The sequence below is a fragment of the Moschus berezovskii genome, chromosome 22 (assembly GCF_049115385.1).
Source record: "Moschus berezovskii isolate FMDL1 chromosome 22, NW_MosBer_1.0, whole genome shotgun sequence".
NCBI classification, from domain to species: Eukaryota; Metazoa; Chordata; class Mammalia; order Artiodactyla; family Moschidae; genus Moschus; species Moschus berezovskii.
In genome coordinates, this window is record NC_142481.1 from 11,226,700 (window position 1) to 11,251,706 (window position 25,007).

General features: G+C 52.1%; 1 protein-coding gene across 1 annotated transcript; it reads right to left on the minus strand.

The window, feature by feature from the left end:
- Positions 1-3,722: 3,722 nt before the first annotated feature.
- On the minus strand, positions 3,723-20,488 carry CBLC (Cbl proto-oncogene C). The gene is made up of 12 exons (XM_055411910.2): positions 20,056-20,488; positions 17,277-17,423; positions 16,929-17,085; positions 16,535-16,656; positions 15,339-15,476; positions 12,655-12,742; positions 11,697-11,828; positions 9,808-9,942; positions 9,264-9,344; positions 5,633-5,748; positions 5,445-5,512; positions 3,723-5,346 (listed from the first exon to the last, which is right to left on the minus strand). The coding sequence occupies exons 1-11, from the start codon at positions 20,403-20,405 to the stop codon at positions 5,503-5,505; spliced, it is 1,476 nt and encodes a 491-aa protein (XP_055267885.1). The 5' UTR covers positions 20,406-20,488; the 3' UTR covers positions 3,723-5,346; positions 5,445-5,502.
- Between the last annotated feature and the right edge of the window lie 4,519 nt (positions 20,489-25,007).

Genomic DNA, 25,007 nt, shown 5'->3' on the forward strand with positions numbered 1-25,007 from the left:
GGGTCACAAGGAAGGGTCACAGGTCAGACTTGGGATCACAGATCAGAGTGTCCACGGCTCCTTACAAGGCAGGCCTGGCTGGGACAAAATTCCTAGATGCTGGCTGGAGGGTGGGGGTGGGGTGAGATTTCACTGGTTACCCGGGAGAAGCTAGCCCTCAACACTGGCTAGTAAGGGGCAGCTGGTCATGCTGGGAGACTTTCCCCAGGCCTCTGATCAGATGTGGGGGGTGGATGGGCAGAAGGGGGACCACTGGTCAGGCACCAGGGACACCTTAGATTATAGGTCAGCGTGGGGGTTATTGGTTAGACTGGTCAAGGTTACTTTGTCCATATAGGAGAGCGATTGTTATAGTTGGGAGAGGTGACCTTTTAGGGTTAGCTCCCCTTCCCCAGGAAGCCCTCCGTGGAGGAGTCAAGTGCCCACCTCTGGGCTCCCCCACACAGCCCTGCCCATTCTGGGTCACCTCTGTCTGGGGATAAGTCTGTCTCCCCCACTGGACCGTGAGCCAGTAAGGGAAGCGCCAGGGCTGTTGTGGTCACTCCTGTGTCCCCAGTACTGTGCAGCCCAGGCAAGGCATGGAGCAAGCACTCAGGGAAGGTTTGCAAGGCTCAAACGCAGGAGCACACAGGCTCACATGCAAACCCCACCCAGACTGGATCATCGCCCAACACACCTGCAAACTCGCGAGTGGACAAAAGAGCTCCCTGGCACAAGCTTCCACACAGCGACCCCAGGCACCCACTCCCCAGCTCCCCTGCCCCTGGCTCATACACCTTCTGCTCGGGCTGCTAGGTATACCCTTTCCTTCCTTAAGAATCCAACCAGCTGGGGTCCTGGTTCTGGTTCATAAATGTGGGGGTGTATGGAGTGTGTACGAAGGAGGGAAGTCATAAATACCAGGGCCGTTTCCTTGAGGACTTGCACCAACTAGTACTGAAATATCTGTCTGTGTCCCCTACAATTTACTTCCACAAAACAGCCGGAAGGATCCAATTAAAATGTGAGTCAGCCCCTGTCACCCTTCTGCTCAGATCCTCTCCTTCTGAGTAAATGTTGAAGTCCTTTCCACGGTGCGCCATGTCCTGAATCTGGCCTCATTGCCTCCCCGGCCTCATCTTCCTCTTCTCTGCCCTGCCTCGCTAGCTGTCTTCCTGCCACATTGATCTCTTTGACTCCACGCTCTCCCTCCATCGCCAGGCTTGTTCCAGCCTCAGGGTCTTTGCTCTTGCTCTTCCCTCTCGTGGGACATTCTTTCCTGCCATCGCTCCCTGCCTGTCTGGCTTCAAATCTCTCCTGCGTCATCTTATCACAGAGCTTCCCTTAACCATCCTTTCTGATGCAGCAACTAACCCAGCCCTTTATCTCGCTACGTTTTTCCTCCGCAGCACTTATCGCTGCCACATATTTATATTTTATTGTTCTGCACAAAACAGAAGCTCCAAGAGAATGGGAACTTTAGTTCACCACTGTATCCCCAGTGTCTAGAACGGTGCTTGATGTAAGGAGCTGACTATGCCTGAAATCAATGAATTTTCTAATTCCACTGCTGTCTTATGTGTAGCCACTTAGACATTTTAAGTAACAAGCCCCGTATTTCTATACCTTTATCCTATTATCTTAGATACAGTGCGGGATGTGTGTGCGTGCTCAGTTGCTTCCGACTCTGTAGCCCGCCAGGCTCCTCTGTCCATGGGATTTCCCAGGCAAGAATACTGGAGTGGGTTGCCATTTCCTCCTCCAGGGGATCTTCCCGACCCAGGGATCGAACCCAGCCAGATTCTTTACTGCTGAGCCACCGGGGAAACCCACAGCGTGGGCCAGTTACTCTGAAACTAGTTCACAGATTGTGGAATACAGGGGAGTCACGATGTATTTGGAGGGGGAATGTCTACTCCCCCATGATTCTAGACTTGAATCTGGAAAATGTAACTACTGACAGTTTGTGTTGTCTTGGGGGCCAGCATGATGCATTTTTATTTGTACAAGACTTAATTGAGCAAGGAGAGCTTTGATAAGAACTTTTGGGGTTGGAGACTTCTCTGGTGGCCCAGTGGCTAAGACTCTGAACTCCCAATGCAGGGGGCCGAGGTTCGATCCCCGGTCAGGGAACTCGATCCCACATGCCACAACTTAGAGTTCACATGCTGCAACCGAGACGTGGTGCAGCCAAAATAATAAATAAAAATAAATATTTAAGAACTCTTTGGGAAAGAGAATGTAAGTCTAAAGTAAAGGGTACCTACTGTTGCTGAACATTCAAAGGGGTGGATTACGATGGACTTTTGTGGGGGTGGGTTAGCTAGCAGCTGCACCCCCTTCAGGGCTTCCCAGGTGGCACTGGTGGTAAAGAACCTGCCTGCCAATGCAGAAGACATAAGAGATGTGGGTTCGATCCCTGGGTTGGGCAGATCCCCTGGAGGAGAGCATGGCAACCCACTCCAGTATTCTTGTCTGGAGAATCCCCACAGACAGAGGAGCCTGGTGGGCTACAGTCCATAGGGTTGCAAAGAGTCAGACACGACTGAAGTGACTTAGCATGCACACAACCTCATCCCACATTAAAAAAAATCCTTACCATCCAAAAGCCTGTTACCCTCTGTTGAAACCAAACAGATATTTCTGTCCTGCCTCTGTTGTAGTTCAGATGAGTTAAGCCTGGAGAATCCCATTCCACCTTGGAATCAGGTGCTAATACCAAACTAACCAAGACTGACTAATCTATCCCCTCGACGGAAGGGGGCACAGGTGCTACTTTTCAAAGATGGCATAGTGAGCCTGTGAGAGGAAGGACTGCTCCGCTTAACTCATCCCACATGCTCTCCTGTAAGCTGAGCTTGACCGTCTTTCCACTGAGAGGTGAGGGTCGATCTATTAAACATGTCCCCTCCTTTTAAATCTGCGCATCTAACCATTAGAATGTGGCAGAACTGGGGACTTCCCTGGTGGTCCAGTGGCTAAGAATCTGCCTTCCAATGCAGGAGATACAGGTTTGATCCCTGGTCATGGAACTAAGATCCCACATGCCGAGGGGAAACTAAGCCCTAGCACTGAAACTAGAGAAAGCCCGTGTACCGCATCATAGATGCAGCTTGACCAAAAAAAAGAATACTTCATTCATGAGTTCTGAGATTAGGTAGAAAAAAGCATGTAACTTCTGTCTGTGTCACTGGAATATCTTCTGTGAAGACTTCAGCCACCATATAAGCACTCTGACTACCATGAGGCAGCCATGCTGTGGGGAAGCCCAAACTAGCAAGCGTGGAGATCACGTGGGGAGGTCTGAGACAGCAGAGGGATGTCTGTCCAGTCACCAGCTGCCCTGTTTCAAGCACTCTCGATCGCACCCTGAGCCAGAACCACCGGAAACCCTTACTGTTGGGCACAAATAAGTTTCTGTGTTGGACTTGCCTGGTGACGCAGTGGATAAGAATCCGCCAGCCAGTGCAAGGAATATAGGTTCGATCCCTGGTCCTGGAACATTCCACATACCTCGGGGCAACTAAGCCCCTGGGCCCCAGCTATTGAGCCTGTGCTCTAGATCTCACGAGCCGCAACTCCTGAGCCCACGTGCTTCCAGTACTGAAGACTGTGTGCCCAGTGCCCGTGCTTCGCAGCAAGAGAAGCTACTGCAATGAGAAGCCCGGCCCCCGCTCGCAACTAGAGAAAGCCTGTGTAGAGCAATGAAGACCCAGCGCGGCCCTAAATAAATAAATAAAATTATATTAAAAAAAAAGTTTCGGTGTGATTTGTTCCATGCAACAGCTAGCCTATTCTGGGGTGGCAGAGGCAGAGAGATGACCAACATCTAGAGGTCACTGAGGCCCCAGCGTATCCCCTTCAGACACGCTCTGTGGTGTGATCATGGCTGGGTTATGGTTGGAGTCCAGCTGCCCATCGTGTTCTCTCGATCACTTTCCAATCCTGATTCTCTAATCACTTCTGGGAATCTGTGAGTGATCCCGAGTCCTCTCAATCAATTCTCTTCCTGCCCCAGAGGAGGCTTCTGTTCCTTGTAACTAAATCTGTGACTCATGCTTCCATGTTCTGTTTACACTGAATTACCTTTTAACTCAACTTTTCAGATGCAGCTTAGATGTTCCCTCCTTCTAGAAGCCCTCCCTGACCTCCTCAACTGAATCAGCTGTCTGCTCCGGGTTCCTGCAGCCCTCTACGTTGCCCTCCTTGCCCGGCCTGGGACTGAGCACAGGGTGGGGGCTCCCGGGATGGCAACTGGTTTAAACTTAGGCGGAGGGAGGCTTGGGTTCCTTCTGGATTAGTGATGCAGTGGGGAGACACTTCCATTGCTACTTTGGAAGAAGGATCCCATGAGGAAAGGAGCAGAGAGAAATGAGAACGGATTGTGGGACACACTGGGTGTGTCACTCTCAAGGAAACGTGGGGGCACTTCATCTAAGGGGATTAGAACTGGGGTATCTGGGTTTGAGGGCTTCCCTGATAGCTCGGTGGGTAAAGAATCCACCTGCAGTGCAGGAGACCCTGGTTCGATTCCTGGGTTGGGAAGATCTGCTGGAGAAGGGATAGGCTACCCACTCCAGTATTCTTGGGTTTCTCTTGTGGCTCATCTGGTAAAGAAAGTGAAAGTCTCTCCTGAGACACCTGGGTTTGATCCCTGGGTTGGGAAGATTCCTGCAGAAGGGAAACGCTACCCACTCCAGTATTCTGGCCTGGAGAATTCCATGGACAGTATAGTCCATGGGGTTGCAGAGTTGGACGTGGCTGAGCAACTTTCACTTTCACTTCACTGGTAGCTCAGTGGCAAAGAATCTGCCTGCCAAGCAGGAGTCTCAGGTTCGATCCCTGGGTCAGGGGCAATCCCCTAGAGAAGGAAATGGCAACCCACTCCAGTATCCTTGCCTGGGGGACATCCCATGGACAGAGGAGCCTGGCAGGCTACAGCCCACAGGGTTGCAAGGAGTCAGACACGACTTAGCAATTAGACAGCAGCAGCAGCATCTGGGTCTGGGTCCAGTATTTTTTTTTTTGCCATGATGAGGAAAGGCAGTCTGATGCTTGATTCTCTGAGAATTTCCAAGTTTAAGTCCTGAGGGCGGGATTCCTGGGTCTGAGAGGGAAGGGGTCTGGGTGTCTAGACTCCTGGATCCAGAGGAGCTGGGTCCTCCACTCTTGATTCTGGGAACCCCAGATGCTTGGGTTAAGCAGGTGGGGATCAGGCCTCCGGCACTGCTGCCTAGGCCAAGCTGCCCCCTAGTGGTTGCCACACTCCTCCACACACCAGAGGACAGACTGGGCTCAGCAGTTTATTTCTCATCATAAACCCCTTCCAGCCCCTGGGGCTCTCTTCCTGCAGCATATCTTGGTGCCCTGTGGGGCGGAAAGAGAGGCGGTTTAGATAATATCACTGAAAGATGGTGAGCAGGGCCAGGCTGAGGGCAGGAACCTGGGTGGGGAGGGGGCCTCACCTGCCATCCAGGCCTTCACGGATCCCTCCAGGGGCAGATGGAAGGGTAGACTTTCGCTTTAGGAATTTCTGCAATGGCAGGAGTTTAAAGGCGATGTTGATTTCCTAGAACCAGTGTTCCCCTTTGGCCCCCACCCCCTCTTCCCTCAGACCCCGGAGTCCCGGGTCCCAGCTGCCTTCTGCACTCACCCTCGGGCTCCCTCCCCAGCCTGGGGGCTAGAGGTGACTTCCCACGGGGCTGAGGCCTCAGTCCAGAATCTTGGCAAGTGAAGAGGGGCTCGAAGTCTGGGAAGGGTCAGAGGTGCCTGCAGGGGAGGAGATTAAGAAATTTCACAGATAAGCTGCAGCAGTACTTCATCTCCCAGGCCTGGAGAAGGGTGACACGGTGATGGCGGGAGCAGGGGGAGTGGGGGCAGTATGGTAGGGTCTTGTCCCTAGTCCATGTTGTTTTGTTCCCCTAACACCTCTGGCTTGAATAGAAAACATTTTTTTCTATCCATACCTCCAACCATCCATCCATCCATTCACCCATCTAGCCATCCATCCATCTACCCATCTGCTCACTTAGCCATCCATCCTTTCATCCATCCATCCATCTGTCCATCCACCCTTCCAACCATCTGTCCATCCATCCACCCATCTTCTTACCTATCTACCCATTCCAGATATCTACCTATCCAGCCATCCAGCCATTCCCCCTTCTATCCCCTCATCCATCCATCTGTCCGACTGTCCATCCATCCATCTGTTCATCCATCCATCTGTCCATCCATCCATCTACCCAGCAATCTACCTATTCATTTGTTTATTCATCCATCCATCCCACAAATTTCCTGAGTAGCTACAGTGTGTCAGCCACTGTTGTGGGCTCTGAAGAAACAGCAGGAACTGGACAGACAAAAATCTCTGTCCTCATGGAGTCAATAGTCTATTAAGGAAGAGATTTAACATGAGTCATCAATGCACAAACAAGGAAATATCCCAGAAAGTTGTGCGTCCTTCAAAGACCTGACAGTGGACGGGGTGAGGAGGGTGGTGATCAGACCTGAGGGTGACTGGGGAAAGCTTCTTGGAGGAGGGGGAAATTGAACAGAAGTCTGAGTGCAAGAAGGATGTGAGCAGAAGTGTTACAGTGGGTGGTGGGCTTGCTGGTTTTGTTAGAACAGTAAGGAGTCCATTGATGCTGGAAAGGAGTTGCGGGGGTGCTGGGAGATCAGAGCGGTGGGGAGGGGTCCGATCTCCATGCCTTATGGGCTGATGGAGAGGACGGTGGCTTTAATTCTTGGAGTCCTGAGGTCTTGGGGGCTTCTGAGAGGTGAGGGAGGGGATCTGATTCAGGTTACAAATGCCCAATCTTGCTGACTTCCTCACAACCCATGGGGTCCATGCCATGCTTGCCCCCATTTACTCCACGTGTAGGCACTGAGGATGGGACAGGTCCCCAGTGGCCACAGCAAGGTGTCTGGGTCCCTTTGAATGACTGTTTCAGCCCCCGAAGGGGGATTTCTCTGCTGGAGAACAGCATTGTGAGGGAGCATCCCCAGTCAGGGGATTCATCATACCCACATAGTAGGGACTGACATCACGCCCATTTCACAAACAGGGAAAACAAGGATGGACTCTGGAGTCTGAAGCCAGGGGCCTGGGTTCCCGTCCTGACTCTCACATCCTTGAGCTGGGCGGCCTTCAGATCTTGGAGCCCCAGTGTACTCCTCTATGTAACAGGGGTCATAATAGCATCTACCTTATCATGTTGTCATGGCAACTAAATGACTGCCTTAAAAGCAGCACCAGGGAGAGGCTTCCCTGGTGAATAGGAATAGGCCTGCCAGTGCAGGGGACAAGGGTTCGATCCCTGGCCTGGGAAGATTCCACATGCCACCAAGCAACTAAGCCCATGTGCCACAGCTAGAGAAGCCTGAGGAGCCCAGGCACATGACTACAAGTAGCCCCCACTGTTTGCAACTAGAGAAGGCCCACACAAAGCAACGAAGACGTGGTGCATCAAAACAAAACGAAACAGTGCCAGGAACTTCCCTGGCAGTCCAGTGGTCAAGACTTCGCACTTCCCCTGCAGGGGGCACAGGTTTGATCCCTGGTCAGGGAACTAAGATCCCGCATGCTGCGTGGCGTGGCCAAAAATTAAAAAAGAAAAAAAAGTAGCCCTAGGCCTATAGCAAGAGTTATACACACATATATGAGCTATTTTCATTATGACAGTCACCTTGCTGGGAAATAACAGACCGGGGCTCCCTCCTACAGCATGTTTTAAGCAATGAAGGAAGAAGAGTTGACTGGAATTTGAACTGGGAAGGGTCTGGGCAGAGAAGGAAAGAGTCTGCCGGGCGGAGGGCACAGCCTCAGTGACGGTGCGACCATCTGGCCAGAGGGGCCCATTGCCCTGTGTCCCTTTCATCGTCCGCCGGGAGCCGGCTGAGTGCCTCTCACTGTTTCCATTTGGTTTTGGCTGCAGGTCGAGATCTGTTTTTAGCTTCCCTGGCTGGTGTCACCGCCCGCCTCCCCTCCTCCCCGGCCCCCCTCTCCCCGGCTGGCTCTCCTGTTTTCTGTGGTCGAATAATGTTCCCGGACTTCCTGAGCTGTTTGTTTGAAGACTGCCCAGTATCGATTGGATCTGGTGTGTATTCAGCCTGAAATCTAACAGAGACCTCCTCTTACCCCCGCCCCCACTCCAGGAAGCCGGGATTTGGAAAATGCTTGGGTGAAGAGTGCAGGGGGGGAAAAGAGCAAGGTGGGGGCTTGCTAACAAAATAAACAGATTTTTTGTGTGTGTGTGTTTAAGGGTTTTCTCTTCTTTCAGGCTGTGTGTTTGGGCAGGTGCAGTCTCCTCTCTGAGTTTTTTTTCTTCTGGAAAACGAGGAGAGGGACATTTTCGACTTCCTAGGTGGGGAAGACTCATTCCACTGGCTCATTCAATGTCTGTTTCCTGAGCACCTACTGTGTGTCAGGCACAGTTCACATAACGGAGAATGAGGCAAAGTCCTAACCTTCGGGAAGACGACAACCTCCTGATGGTGACAGACAGCAATGGATTATGTGCTCTGTCAGCCTGGCGAAAGGACAGGGGAAGCGCAGACAGGCAGGGGCTTGGAGGGATGGGAGGGTGGGGGTGAGGGGCACTATTTTCTTTTTTGGCCACACCTCATAGCATGCAGAACGTCCCCGACCAGAGATTGAACCCGTGCACCCTGAAGTGGAAGCCAGGAGTCTTTACCACTGGACCACCAGGGAAGCCCCAGAAAGTGAAAGTGTCAGTCCTCCGTTGTGTCCAGCTCTTTTCAACCCCATGGACTGTAGCCCACCAGGCTCCTCTGTCTGTGGGATTTTCCAGACGAGAGTGCTGGAGTGGGTAGCCATTCCCTTCTCTAGGGGATCTTCCCAACCCAGGGATTGAACCCAGGTCACCTTCACTGCAGGCAGATTCTTTACTGTCTGAGCCACCAGGGCAGTCCAGGGAAGCCCCATGGGGGCGCTATTTTCAATAGGTGGTCAGGGAAGGCCTCTCTATGGAGGGGATGGGAAAGCGAACCTTGGGAAAGGAGAGCTAGGCAGAGGAAACAGCTGGTGCAAAGGCCCTGGGGCAGGGCATGCCTGGGATGCTGCAAGAGGAGCCAGAAAGCCAGTGAGGTGGGGTAAGGGAGAGAAGAAGAGAAGAGCCCATAGAGGTATGGATGTCAGATGGCATCTATAAGTGGGTGCAAAGAATGGGTGCCTGGCCTTCACCCCTAGGCATCTGGCCAGACTGGGGACCCCAGGGGTGAACAGGACCCACCTGCCCACCCCAGACCAGTGCCCCACTCACCACCTTCAGCTGGCCTTTGCTGCTGGGGCTCTTGGGGCACAGATCCAGCCGAGGGGGCAGGGGAGGACCTGAAGGGGCCATCTAAGGGAGACAGAGGGTGGGGAGGGCGTGTGAGCCATCATTTGCTGCTCACCTACATGTGCCCCTGCCAGGAGGCCCGCCGTTCAGGCGCTTTGGAGGCTTCAGAGGTAGAATGGAGAATGAGACAAAGTCCTACCCTCGGGAGGGTTATACTAGAGAAAGTCATAGCCCTGGACCATAGGGGAGGCGAGGGTTTGTGTCCTTGGGGCCCCAGAGGCCTGTTACCAGCCCCTCCTCCCCCAGACCCAGGATCCAAGCCCCCAGCCCTCCTCCCTCAGACCCAGGATCCAGACCCCGAGCCCCTCCTCCCCTAGACCCAGGATCCAGACCCCCAGCCCCTCCTCCCTCAGACCCAGGATCCAGACCCCCAGCCCTCCTCCCCCAGACCCAGGATCCAGACCCCCAGCCCCTCCTCTCTCAGACCCTAGGGTTTCCCGTCTCAGCTCCTGCCTGGCCTGCTCACCTGCTCCAGCTCCTCCTCCTCACTGCTGTGTTCTGGGTCCTCCACAGTGGCGCTGACTTGGAACTGATGGATACTCACAGCCTCTTGGCCCTTGATCTCGCAGCGGCAGAAGGGGCAGGTCTGGCTGTCTGAGCGCTGGGGGAGGTGAAGAGTGAAATGATCAGGGTCTCCCTGTTCCCACCACGTCCCCTGGGACAACAGGGGCCTTTACCCCCCACCGAGTGATGTGGGGAGGACGGAGGGAGGGAAACGGAGAGAGAGGAGGAGGAGAGAAAGATGGAGAGAGTTGTTGGGTGGGAAGGGGGCCGCCTGAGGTTGGGAGGAACCCAGGGAAGACAGGGCTACGTGGGTCTCAGCTTCGCGGTAGAGATGCTATGGGGTAGCAATGCCTGGGGAAGACTCCGAAGTGTCCCTCGGACTGCGAGAAAATCAGACCAGTCAAGCCTAAAGGAAACCAACCCTGAATACTCATTGGAAGGGCTGATGCTGAAGCTCCAATACTTTGGCTACCTGATGCTAAGAGCCGACTCATTGGAAAAGACCCTGATGCTGCGAAAGATTGAGGGCAGGAGAAGAGGGCGACAGAGGATGAGATGGTTAAATAGTATCTCCGACTCCATCAAATGGATATGAGTTGGAGCAAACTCCCGGAGATGGTGAAAGACAGGGAAGCCTGGTGTGCTGCAGTCCAAAGGGTCACAAAGAGTCAGACACAACTGAGAGCCTGAGCGACAAAAGGAATGCCTGAGACACTTGCCTGGCCTGTACGTATTCATCAGGGGGCGCCCCCCATAGACACCCCCTGCCACCACCACTGGGGCCAGTGTTGTGGCTGGACCGGCCCTTTGGTTCTTAAGACTGCCGGGCGCCTCTCAGCATCAGCCATCAGGGATCTTTGAAGAACAAGACTTCCTACTCACAGGTCCTGGAGGGTAGAGGAGGTTGCAGGTAGAGGGCAGAGGAGGCAGACCTGGGGCTCTGCCTTTACTGGGGGTGGAGCGGGGTGCCTAGGATTTCAGGCATTCACTGTTGACTGGCAAATTTAAAGCAGAAGAGGAAGAAGCAGGGACTGGAAGAGAGAAGCGGGACACTCCATGCTCAGTTACCTAGGGCTTTCTCAGGGGAAACTTCAAGGCTCAGGGCTTGCTAGTCCCTTATCTAGTTGTTCTGCTAGTTACTGAGTCCGGAAGAGGGATGTCTTTGTTATGATAATCTCCCCAATCAAAAGCTTAAGGCCAACACTTACATCACAAAGGGAAAGCTGTGTATTAGGCACCTATACTCCACAGGGGCTCCCTTTACCCAGAGGCCTGAATCCTCCCTTGGGGGGGTCACTAGCCTCAGCCGCATTTCCCTGAGAAGGCAGATAAGGCTCAAGAGGTAAAGCCACTGGTCCAGATCACCCAGCGAGGGGCTGCTACAGGCTCGAAATGCCCGGGGCATGTTAAATGTAGCCAGTCCCGCAGACACCACTGTCTCCCACTGGGGCCAATGCAGCAGCATTTCCCATGAATAATGTAACCGGAGACAGAGAAGCAGAGGTGACAGGTGCACAGCAAGAAAGACAGAGGCATAGGTGGAGCAAGCCTCTGCTCTCCCTGGGCCTCAGTTTCCCCATGTGGTCGATGAGGCATGCGGGAGATGCTCTCAGCTCAGTCCCTCAGTCGTGTCCGACTTTTTGCGACCCCACGGACTGCAGCACACCAGGCTTCCCTGTCCATCATCACCAACTCCTGGAGCTTGCTCAAACTCATGTCCATCAAGTCGGTGATGCCATCCAACCATCTCATCCTCTGTCGTCCCCTTCTCCTCCTGCCTTCAGGGGAGATGCTCTATTGGAAGAAAGGGGTTGGGGACGGGGCGGAAAGGCAGGGCGGGGTCAGACCCACCAGCCAGGCAGCCAGGCAGCGGCTACAGAGCAGGTGCCCACAGGGCTCTATCTTCATGTCCTTGTTGCTCTCAGCACAGATCTTGCAGAGCTCAAACGTGGAGTCCATGGCCCAGTAGAGCTGCAGCTGCTCCTGCCAGGTGAGAAGGGGACCACCGGAAGCAGAGGTGCTGTCAGCCTCGAGCAGGCCAGTGGGGCCACTGGGAGTGAGTCCTGAACCTAAGCACCAGCCTTGAACCCTCTCCCAGGTTCAAGGCTGTGTGTCCAGCTGCCTCCTACATGTGCTTTTGTTATCAGACTTGTTCTCTGGGGTTGGTCTACACTCAGGGTTGCCAGATTCAGCCAATAAACTACAGGATGCCCTGTTAAATTTGATTTTCAGATGAACAGTGAATACATTTTGAGATCTAAGTGTATCCCAAATATTGCATGGATACACCTTAAATTTTATTTTTTTAAATTTTTGACTGCACTGCATGGCAGTTAGTGTGGGATCTTAGTTCCCTGACCAAGGATCCAACCCGTGTCCCCCCTGCAGTGGAAGTGCAGAGTCCTAAGCACTGGATTGTCAGGGAAGTCCCTCCATGGGATACACTCATACTCAAAATTTTGTTTGTCATTTCTCTCACCCCTGGGGATGGCTGGAAGACTAAAAGCTGCCACTGGTGAATGCACAAAGTGCATTAGCTGCCCTGATTATCTCAGCAGTATCATTTCCTGGCTTCATTACCAGGAAAGCCCCGGGGTAAGAGGCAGGAGGGGCAGTGTTTTCCAGAGAAGGAACAGAGAGGTCAAGCAATTTACTCCAGGTCATCAAGCAATTTACTCCAGGCCACCAAGCCAGCACAAAACCTGAAGGCTTCTGGGAGTCTGGGGCCTGACTCATGGGAGAGGATCCCTGAGCTGCGGTGCAGTGTGGGTAGGGGGCGGGTGAGCCAGGGTGGGGGCCTGGGCCTCACCTCCGACACGTGGATGTGCTGATGAGGTTCCATGTGGCAGAGTTCGGTCAGGTCCGGGTTGTGGTTCTTCCCATCTGGGTAGAGGTAGCTGGGGGAAGGGAGGAGGTGGGTACGGGGAGGGGGGGAGCGGCATCCAGTGCCCCCACCCTATCCTGGAGCGGCTGTCCCAAATACATGGCCGGCCTGGGGATATTTCCCTCCCTTCTCCTCAAATGGGGACTTGGGCAAACTGTCCCCTCAGACCCCCATAGAAGGACTCCAGCTCTGGAAAGCCCAGATGCATGAGAACCAGGAAGCATCAAACCTCAGGCTCAGCCCTCCCAGAACTTCACTCGTCCTAGAGTCTTTAGGCCCCAGCGTGAAAGCATCTTTTTTTCCCCTAAAACTGCAAAACCAGCTTCCTTCACAGCTCACCCCACACCTTTCTTTTTAAAAGTTATTTGGCTATGACGTGTCTTAGATGCAGCATGCAGGATCTAGTTCTCCAACCAGGGATCAAACCTGGACCCCCTGCATTTGGAGTGTGGAGGTTTATCCACTGGACCACCAGGGAAGTCCCCATAATAGCATCTGAGTCACAGATTGCAGGAGTGACCAGATCCTACCGTCTTAGGCCCACGGGGCTGGAAGGACCTCCTGGTCTCTTTACACTATTCCTATTTCACAGAGAGTGACCGGGTCTCTGAATGAGAAAGACAATCCTGAGGCCACACAGTTGTGCTGTGGGCCGGGTGTGAGTGACCGGCTCCTGGATACCCCAGGCTCTGCACACCCTGAGACTCCCATTCAAGTCATAAGTGACCAGTACTGGACACTCTGCCTCACTGGCCTCAGTTTTCTCTTCTGTAAAATGGACGTAATCATGCCTAGGCTAAAGATGGGTGATGAGGATCAAGTAAGACAGTGCTTAGAGAACACATAGGACTCAGTCCCCACACATAAACACCCAGTGAGAGAGGAAGTGCTAGGATCAGTGTTTAAAGACCCAGAAAACTGTCTCACTGTGAGGCAGAGCTTGGTGTCCCCTCCCCACCTCTCTCTTGACTTGTCCGTTTCTAGAATTGTGTGTGTGCATGCATGCACGGACTCATGTACATAGATCAGAGGGGTTAAACCTGATGGATGGTGTTCACATTAATTTTAACTCTGGAACCCTCCACTGAAATCTGACCTGGAACTCAGTGCCTTAGAGTATATAGCATAAGGTATACAGCAGGCCAGGGAAGCCTGGCATGCTGCAGTCCATGGGGTCGCAGAGAGTCAGACATGACTGAGCAACTGAGCAGACGCGCTTCCATAAACACACACACACACCCCCAGTGGATTTTCATTACTTGTGGATTTTGTATGTGCAGACTTGCTTACTTGCTAAACTGTACTTGGAACCTCAAAATCAGTACTCCCTGCGGCACTTTCCCGGTCGTTCACAGCCAGGCCTGCTCCTGGCTGAGCATGAAGCAGGCAGCGTTTGGCCTTTTCCTCTCAGCTCTCATTATAAACGTGTTCTCTTCGCAGTCTGTGCAGCGCCCCATGTTAGTGCTCTGTCTTGGTAACTGCGCTGGTTTCAACGCCCCCGGGCAGAGTGCTGAAGTGCTGTTTAGTGCTGCTTAGCACAGGAAGGCTAACATGTGCCTCCTGGAGAAAATACGTGTGGGAGATGAGCTTGGTTCAGGCCGGAGTTTCGTGCTGCTGGCCACAAGTTCAAAGGGAATGTATCAACGAAAGATATTAAACTAGGTGTCTTTAAACAGAAATACCGGCTTCCCCGGTGGCTCAGTGGTAAAGAATCCGCCTGCCAGGCAGAAGATACAGGAGACGTGGGTTCGATCTGTGGGTCAGGAAGATCCCCTGGAGGAGGGCATGGCAACCCACTCCAGTATTCTTGCCTGGAGAATGCCATGGACAGAGGAGCCTGGTGGGCTACAGTCCATGGGGTTGCAAAGAGTCGGACACAACTGAATGGACTTAGCACACACACAACTGCATATATCTGCCTGTCTGTCCATCCATCCATCTACTTATCTAGCTGCCTATCGAATCCACCTAGCCTCCATCTTATCTATCTCCCTATATCCATCCATCCATCCATTCTATCTATCCAATGTCATCCATCCATCTACCTACCTACCTGTCTAGCTGCCTATCTAATCTATCTGTCCATCTGTTCTTTCTTCCTATCTATCTATCATAGATCCATCCGTTATCTATCTCAGTATATCGATCGCTAGCTAAGGAGGCTCGGGTTAAACCTCCGAGGTGAGACCCCAGGAACCGTGTCTACTTTTTCACCCTTCCTGTCCCACACAAATCAGATTCTGAAAGAGGGGCCCTGGGGCGGCCAAGATTACAGACTGAAAACCCCAGTCTAGCTTTTTGCTCAGTTCTTCTGCTCTCACAGTCTAGATTCTAGAACAGGACATGCATATCTAGAAGCAAAAGCCTTGAGTGCAAGTCCAAGGAAGGGGACAACTGGGGTTGTGCCTAGCTACCACACACTCCTCCTGGACCTGCTGCTAGCTTAACATGGCAGCTGTGTGGGAACCGAAAAGGCGTCCCTTCCTGCACCTTTGCCTGCCACCTGCTGGAACACTGGAGTATTGCAATTTTACGTTGTCAGATGCATGTTGTCTGTGAACCCGGTGCTCTCAGACATGCTCACCCACCCTCCCAGGATGGTGACTCACAAGCCTTCCTTCTGTCCTTCCAGGAGCACCTGGAACAGGGGCTTGTTGAGAGGGATGGTCTGTAAGATGCTGCCATCTGAGCTCACGTATCCGATGGCCCACTTCCCCAGGCGAGTGCAGCTGGGCCGGAAGATGTAGCTGGAGGAAGAGGTAGGAAGGGATGGGGGAGGGAGTGGTCACCGCCGACCCTCTGGAACCTCCCGGCCCCTCACCCTGTTGGGAATCCAGGTGTCTAAATTCTTGCTCCCTCATAAACTTCCTACCTTTTAGGCAAAAGAGGCACTACTAGGTCCCTGTCCACCACTGTAGGGAATGTCTGGGGGTGTTTACCTGTTAAGCTCCTCCTCCACCGTCACTGGGTTTAGGCAATCCTGGGACTTTTGCTGGAAGTAATAGGAGCAAGGCACTCCATTTCTATAGGGGATGCTGAGCTGGTAGGGTGTACAGCTGTGGCTTCTGGAAAGCATTTGCCACCAGAAGGAAAGACTATGTCTGAGAATGAGGCCAGCACAGAGGCAAGCTTGGAGGGACAGGAACTGATTTCTGACAACAGCTCTTGAGCACCTGGGTCCAGCTGTTCCTGAAATCCACACCTGGTCTTTTCGATTATGGCCATTGATTCATCCCTCTTTCTTTCCCTTTACACCAGTCTCAAGTGCAACTGGAAAAGTGCTAACATACCATCTTGGGGGGCCTGCACCTCTGTCCTGCAAAGACTTGGGAATCTGACATCCTATTCCTTTAACCTCTTGGTGTTCCAGGTAGCTCAGTCCCTCAATTTTTAGCCCTCTAGTGGGATCCAATGGCTCAAAACTTCCGGCTTGAAATACTTTAAGGACTCAGGTGTCTGGTTTCCCAGCAGGTGGGAGGTCATATTCAAAATATTTAACAGATCTGTGGGTTCTAACCTGTGAGAAACAGATCCCAGGGCAGGATCTTCAGGTCCCTTTGCTGGACCAGGGGTATTGTCCCTTTAGCTGCTGGACTGTGGGCGGGTTGAGGTGGTCCCAGGACAACCTAGGTTGCAGGGGCACTCAGCATTCTTCCTCTGAGTTCTTGAATCTCTGGGGTCCCATGTACCACAGCCCTTCAGTTCTTACTTTCTGAAGGATGTCTGGGTCACCCAGACACCCCAGCCCAGGATCTAGACCCTGCAACCCCCGCAGCCTCCTCCTCACGAGGCCTGGCCCTTTTACCTGCCTGGCTTGTCTCTGAAAGTCTGCAGACGGGCTCGGACCTCGTCGTATGTGAGGAAGGCCATGTAACCCGGGTGGTTGACTGCCAGGAGCTGCCAGTTCTTGAGAAGTGTTGGCCACGGCTAGGGCGGGGCAGCGCTGAGGTCAGGGAGGGGCTGAGGAAGCTGCCCATGTTCCTAGTGCCTCCCGGGGTCCAAGAACACAGACGCCTCATTCACACCCACCATGGGCCTCAGGAATATCTTTGACATAGAAGATTCCAGGCCCTTCCACCTCCAGGACTCAGGAATCCAGGCCCCCAGTCCCTCCTCCCACAGACCCAGGAGTCTGGGCTCCCAACCTCTCCACCCCCAGGACCCAAGAGTCTGGGCTTCAGACCCTGGCCTTCCCTGACCTGGAAGAGCCTGGTGAAGATGTCAAACTCGAAGATGGACACGTGGCCGCTGCAGGTGAGGTCGATGGTGGAGCGCAAGGCCAGAGCCGTGGAGCCTGGCTCCACGGGGTGGCAGATACATAAGACTGCCTCAAACTCAGCCCAGGGCAGCACACATCTAGGTGGGGTGGGAGTGGGGGATGCAAATGAAGCCTCTGGGGGCCTAGCATGGGAGCATTCCTGGGAAGGAGTGGGGCTGGACTCCTGGGTCTCAAGGAGGAAGGGCTGGGGGCCTGATTCCTGGGCCTCTGGTCAGGGGCAGGATGGGGCTGTAGCCGCTGAGGGGTCCTGGGGTGTGCGCTCACTCACCGGGTTCCACAGTACTCCCTCCAGAAAGTGTGGGCGGAGACCTTGGTGAGCTGGTACGTGTGTCCGCAGTACTTGCCCCCGGGGAAGAGCGCATCCAGTTCCGCGTGCATGTAGCTGAAGATGAGGGCCAGCTTGGCCAGCTGCCGCCTGCGGGGGTGGGCTCTGAGGACTTGGACTTGACTTTGGGAGCCCCGCTGACCCTTCCCCTCTGCGGGGGGACCACCCGCAGGGGCGAGGCCCCCAGCCTCTAAGATGTTCGCGCAGATAGAAGTCGGATCTGAAACCATCTGTTACAGTTCTGAGGCGTCCCCTCTGCGGACCTCCCTCTCCCCATCTGTGAAGGAAAGGGAGGTACCGCCTCGTATCCGAGGCACCCCCAGCAAACGAATCCCAGCCTCTGACCGAAACCTTGCCTAGTCAGATGTGGGGAGCACTGGGGCTGGGGCCATTTAGGGCAGTGTGAGCTTGGAGACTCCCTGTTGGTTTAAGCAGCCCTGGATGGTGGACCCCTGGGCTTCCTCCTGCTCACTGCCTCCCTGAGGAAACACTCAGGGTGTGGGAGCAGCATAGGATAGCTCTGACACTTAGTTCTGTGATTTTTGGCGAGTTCCTTTTTTCTTCTTCAAGCCTCAGTTTCCTCAGCTGTGAAATTGGTATAAATACAGGATAAGTACAGCCCCTGCCTCATGGTGGGGTGGGGGGTGAGGATTCTTACCCATCTTATGAGCACATAAGATTCCAGGCACAACCTGGTATACAGTCGGCATTCAGGGCATGTTAATTAGTTACTGTTCTTATTATTTTATATTAATAGCCTCCAGGTCTGTTGGACTCTTGATGCCTTTTATAGGGAAACCCTTGATAGTTTCTAAGCACCCTCCCTTCCCACAATCTGTAATGCACTCACTATTCACATGTGACTGGCCCAACTTGAAATGTGCTCTAAATGTGAAATACACACTAGGTTTCAGAAACTTAGTGCAAAAGTGAAAGTCGCTCAGTCATGTCCGACTCTTTTCCACATAGATAATATAGTCCATGGAATTCTCTAGTCCAGAATAGTGCAGTGGGTATCCTTTCCCTGGTAGCTTAGCTGGTAAAGAATCTGCCCGCAATGTGGGAGACCTGGGTTTGATCCCTGGGTTGGGAAGATCCCCTGGAGAAGGGAAAGGCTGCCCATTTCAGTATTCTGGCCTGGAAGAATTCCATGAACCATACAGTCCATGAGGTTGCAAAGAGCTGGACATGACTGAGTGACTTTCACTAGTGCAAAAGGAAAAAAAAAGAATGTGAGTTATCGCATTAAGCATCACCTTACATTTATTGATTATAAGTTGAGCTCATAATATTTTGGATATAATGAATTTTTAAAAGTTTCTGAAATTCATTTCACCTGCCTAAAAAACCTTTTTGAAATATGTCTACTGGAAAATGAAAAGCTACATATGTGGCTTCCATTAGATTTTTGTGGAAAGTCCTGGTCTAGAATCTCCATCAAAGAGTTGCTAGGACCTCACGACTCTAGAAAATCCACTGAGCCACTCACTGAGTCCCTAAGCTTCCTAGTTTCTAGAACCTAATGAATCTAGAACAGTGGTGCTCAGTGGAGTTATACTACCCTTTTAAGGAGCTTCTAGAAATTTGCCTGAGGCTAGATTGTGGGGGACTATCTCCTCCAGTAAGATTTTACCCACCCTCTACTCAACTTTCCAATGTCCCATCATACATTTGTGAAGATGGAAAATCCAGTTACAGTGATCTGAGCTTAGAGTCCAATTCCATTTTACATAAGCTTTTCTTTTTTTGCCACACCCCTTGGCTTGTGGGATCTTAGGTACCCGACCAGAGATCAAATCCTGGCTCTGCAGTGAAAGCAGAGTTCTAACCCTACATAAGCATTTTTTGCACACTGAAAATCGATACTGAATTTTATAGAAATTCACTATCCTATGTGTCAAGGGAAGTCTGTTTTGTTCAGCAATGGATGATTATTTTCCCCAGGTACAAGTGTACAAGAACCAGTCAGTTCTGCCTTCCAGAGTAACTGTAACAGTGCCTTGGCATTTTCATTCCAAATATAAATAATTTTATTATTATAAAGAACATTCCTTTGATCATTCCCTTATACTACAATTTGGGCATTATAGTGATTTTTTAAAAAGAATTATGAGTAGGTAGGTTATTCACCTGATGTATGTCATTTCAGGATAGATTTAAAGAGACACCACGAAATATTTGCTCTAAAGAAAGGGCTTGGGGGCCTGTTGGGGTTGAGAGCTACTATTCCAAGTCTTGTTCTGGCTCTAGACCTCAAAACTCTGCCCCTGTCACTCGACAGCCCTCTCTTGGAAATTCAGAGCAGGCAGCCTGCAGACAAAAAGGAAGAAAAAAAAAAAAAAAAAGCCCTAGATCCTGAGCTAGCCACACAAGGAATTAAAGACAGGCTCTGAGTGTCCCAGGCAGGGTTGGTGATGGGGGCATCAGAGCTCTTTCTCCAGTGCTCTCCATGCAGGAAGCTTCTTGGGGTCCCCACGTTCCGTACTGTGTGTCTAAATCCTCGGGGCGAACAGCCCGTTTCTGAGCCAAGAAAGACGGTGACATGGTGAGCTCAGGGTCTCCATGCCTAAAGAAGGAAAAAAACCTGGAAGGCTTAGTTTCCCAGGTTCTTTCACGGAGAAGGGCTTGCGATCGGGACTCCCGGGTCGGAGGGAGGAGAATGCTCGGAGCCTGAGGGAACCCCACTGACGATCTCAACCTTTGTCCCGGCGCAAGGGCTCACCTGAGTCTGGAGCCCTCCCGGAAGAGCTCGTCGTTGGCGATCTTTCGGCCCTGGGGTGGCAGCAGCGCCGCCACCTGCCTGCTCTTGGCCTCCAGGTTAGCCAGATAGACCACCAGAAAGTCCCACGCCTCCCCGGGACCCTGGGGGACGCCTCCGCCGGCCTCCCCCCGGGCTTGCGCCACCTGGCGCAGCAGCTGCGCCGTGCGGGGCAGCAGGTTCCGAAGGGAGGGGGGACTCGAGGAGAGCCGGGGGTCCCCGCATTGTTCTTCCAGGCGCTGCAGCAGCCTCACCGCGCGGCCGAACGCTCGGGATTCTCCCCACTGTCGTCCCCGCAGGGCCGCCGCAGCCATGGGTCCCTCTGATGCCGGAGGAGGGATCGGGGCCCCGCGGAGAAAGACCCGGCACTGCCCAGCCCCAGGTAGGGGCGGGACGGGGCTGGAGAGGTGAGGGCGGGCCCTGAAGAACCGGGGGAGGTGACTGCCGGTACCCGTGTGCCCCAAGGGGGCGGGGGCTGGGGGCTCTGGCACCTGGGTTCCTTAGAGATGGGGTTTCTCACGTCCGATCCCCAAAGGAGAGCCGGATGGGGTGGCTTTGGTGGGTGGCGATAGGACTTCCTGGGTGCGTGGGAATCGCAGGTCCGATGCCTGGGTCCTTTCTGGGGAGGAGTGGGGGGCTGGGTCCCAAGTTAGCAATGGAGGAGGAGTTGGGGGGAAATCTAGGACTTTTGTTTGGGGGCGAGGGTGGGGCTGGGAGTTTAGCTACCCAGACCGCAAAGGGGAGTGGTGTTGGGAGGTAGGTTTCCTGGGTCGTGGGTCAAAGTTTGGGTCATTGGTCGTGGCATGGGATTAAAGGTTAGAGCTGAACCTTCTAGGAGGAAACATTAGGGAAATAGTGCCTTCTGTCCCAGAGAAGGAACACAGCGTGCCCAGACCCGTGGATCCCCTAAGAGCAGGAGTTGGGAGGAGGGTGTCTGAGGGAGCAAGAATCCGGTGACATAATTCCTGGGTCCCCGTAAGCAGGGGCCTGAGAAAAATCAGGCTGGAACTGAGACACTCAGATTTCCAAAGGAGGTGGTGGGGGCTTCTGGGTCCTCAGGGGATGAGGCGGGAAGATGGGGCTCATGACTGCAGCAGCTGCCCAGAGCAGGTCTGGAGAGACGCGGTTTTCTCCCCAACCTACTTCGCCTATAGCCGCTACCCAGCCAGGGATGCGCGCTGGGCGGCCACGCTGGGCCCTGGTGGGTCTGACGATCCCTCCGTCCCTCAAGGGATCCAGGCCACGCCCCCTGGCTTCCTGGCCACGCCCCGGCCAGGAGACTGGCCTACTTCTGATTACAAATATGCCCATACCTAGAGAATTTCTTCCCTGGTGGCTCAGACGGTAAAGAATCTGCCTGCCGTGCGGGAGACCTGGGTTCAATCCCTGAGTTGGGAAGAACCCCTGGAAGAGGGCATGGAAACCTGTTCCAGTATTCTTGCCTGGAGAATCCCCATGGACCGAGGAGCCTGGAGGGCTACAGTCCATGGGGTCGCATAGAGTTGCATAGGACTGAAGCGACTAAGCACAGATAATTTCTAATCAGAGAATAATAGTAATAATAATAATAGATCAAACCAGTCAATCCTAAAGGAAATCAACCCAGAAAATTCATTGGAAGAACTGATGCTGAAGCTGAAGCTCCAATACTTTGACCACCTGATTCGAAGAGCTGACTCATTAGAAAAGACCTGATGCTGGGAAGGCTTGAAGGCAGGAGGAGAAGGGGATCACAGACGATGAGATGGTTGGATGGCATCACCGACTCGATGGACATGAGCAAGCTCCGGGAGGTGGTGAAGAACAGGGAAGCCTGGCGTGCTGCAGTCCATGGGACCGCAAAGAGTCAGAAACTACTGAGTGACTGAGCAACAACAAAACATTTATTAAACACTCTCTGTCGAGCCCTGTGTGTCAGTCAGGCTTTACATTTTCTCACTGAATTCTCAAAAACTGAGGTAGAAGGAGAGGGAGAAGGTTTAGTATGAGATCTGAGGCCCCCATCGCACCCTAATTCCCTCCTCAGCCCCCATCCCTTATCTCTTAGAACCTGAGAATCCTTAATTTGTGGAATCTTTGAATTTTGTCTCAAACTAAATGAAGACTGGGTCTTTGTAGTCAGGACGGAAGGGTCCACCTCCAGCTCCTTGAGCTCCTGCTCTCTCTGAGCCTCAGTTTCCACCTCCAGGAAGCAGGATGGCAACAACCCACTGGCCTGGCAAAAATTCAAAGTTTTGACCAAGCCAAGTGTTGACCAGGAGTTGATGGACGTGTAAGTGGACAAATTAGGTTTGAGAGTAATTTGACAACACACAACAAAGCCTTGGCAGGGCAAGTCCATTGCCGGCTACGTCCTTCAGAGCCGTGGCTTGTAAACACTTTTGCTCACATGGAGACATGACATTCCTGAAACAGTTCCACGGGGTAAGCCTTACCCCATCTATGCGCATGCGCTCTCGTATCTTCTAGTTAATTTCATTTCATTAAAGGGAAAATTGTGTTTGCAACCCACTAAATTGATTTCACAACCCACTAATGGATCTTGTTGGGCAGGTTGAAAAATACTGCCCTAAAAAACTCCAGGAGACAGGTTCAGGGATATTAATTGCAGCCTTGTCGGAAATGGAGAAAACGGAAGACCGGGCAAGTTTCATTATCAGGAGAAGGAATGAATACATCGTGGTATCCTTCCACAAAGGATTTCCATACAGCAGTCCAAATGAATGAAATGTTACACACATTCCAATTGTGTGAATCGTAAAAACGAGTGTTAGTGGGTTGAATAGTCCCCCTCCCCCTTTTGTGTCCCCTGGAACCTGTGAATGGATCCTATCTAGAAAATGAGGCTTTGTAGGCTTTAACCAAGTTCAGATGAGGTGTACCATACATCCCGTCTTCCCAGGTGGCCCAGTGGTAAAGAATCCACCTGACCATGCAGGAGACGCAAGAGATGCGAGTTCCATCCCTGGGTCGGGAGGATCCCCTGGAGGAGGAAATGGCAACCCACTCCAGTATTCTTGCCTGGAAAGTCCCGTGGACAGAGGAGCCTGGTGGGCTACAGTCCACGGGGTCACAAAGAATCGAGAACGACTGAGCGACTGAGTGGACACACACTACATCCAATCTGACTGGAAACTGGGACGCAAACACAGGTATACTGACTGGGAGAAAGCCATGTGACGATGGAGGCAGAGGTTGGAGTGACGCATGTATAAGCCAAGGATTGCTGGCAGAAGCCAGAAGCTAGGAAAAAGCAAGGAAGGACACTCCCCTAGAGCCTTCAGAGAGAGCGGAGCCCTGCCAGCACATTGATCTGGGGTTTCTGGTCCCCAGGATGGTGAGAGAAATGTGTTGTTTTAAGCCACTCAGTTCGTGCTCCTTTGTTACAGCAGCAACAGGAAACTAACACAATGACTTTAGGAAAAAAAAACCAAAAAACAACAAGTGCAGAGGAGTTAGTATAACACAATGTTATTTACACGAGTGTGCTCAGTCACGGCCACTCTTTTTGCGACCCCATGGACTAACCCTCCAGGCTCCTCTGTCCATGGGATTTTGTAGGCAAGAATACTGTAGTGAGTGGCCATTCCCTCCTTTTTTATACCAAGTAAGAAAAATTGCAAAACCAGTAAGTACACTGTATTACCTGGGGAATGCATTGCTTGTGATAATAGTATGAAAGCGTGAGTGGTAATGTTGAGCATTAAATGTAAGACACAGCAAAGGGAAAAGATGGACTCTGAGGATATTGATAATGCTTTAAAAATATCTGCATCACATATGGCAAACTGATTAAGAGTTCATGGAGCTGCAAAGTGGATACAAACGAAGTGATGATAAGCAAAGATACTGAAAAAGACACGATCAGTTAGGGAAACGAAAGTCGAAACCACAAGGAGATCCTACTCTACACCTGCCAGGAAGGCTATAATAAAAAATACAGACACTAGGATTTCCCTGGTGGTCCAGTGATTAAGACTCTGTGCTTCCAATGCAGGGGGCATACGTTCCATCCTTGGTCTGGGGACAAAGATCCCACGAGCTGTGCAGCGCTCCCTCCTCCGAAGACAGACAATAACAAGTATTGGAGATGCTGTGAAGAAACTGGAAGCCTCAGGCATGGCTAGTGAGGATGTAAAATGTTGCAGCTGCTGCAGAAAATAGTTTTGTAGCTCTTCGAAATGTTAAAAAGTGTCATCATATGGTCCAGGAGTTCCATGCCTATCTCGACCTATTGCAGAGAATTAAAAACATACATCCAAGTGCTTCTGTGGTGGCTCAGTGGTAAAGAATCTGCCTGCCAATGCAGGGGACACAGGTTCGATCCTTGATCCGGGAAGATCCCACATGCCCTGGAGCAAGAAAGCCCATGTACCACAACTATTGAGCCTGTGTTGCAGAACCGGGAGCCACAACTACTGAGCTCTCAAGCTGCAACTACTGAAGCCCGCACAGCTTAGAGCCCCTGTTCCACAACGTGATAAGTCACTGCAATGAGAGTCCACCGCAACTAGAGAGGACCCACCCCCGCCGCTTGCCACAACTAGAGAAAAGCCTGTGTAGCAATGAAGACCCAGTATAGCCAAAAATAACAAGGTAAAATTTTAAAAAATTTTCCACACAAAGATTTGTGGAAACAACTTAAATGTCTGTCAGATGAAAATGGATAAATGGGTAAATTAAATGCAATACTCCTATATGATGGAATATTATTTGACCATTAAAAGAAATGGATGGACCTCAGAAACACTATGCTAAAGTAAAAGAAGCCAGTCATAAAAGACCACATGTTATATGATTTAATTTATATAAAATGTCCAAAATAGGCAAATCTATAGAGACAGAAATTAGGGATTGCCTGGGGCAGAAGGAAGGGAGTTAGAGGGAAATAAGGAGTGATTTCATGCAAAGATGGG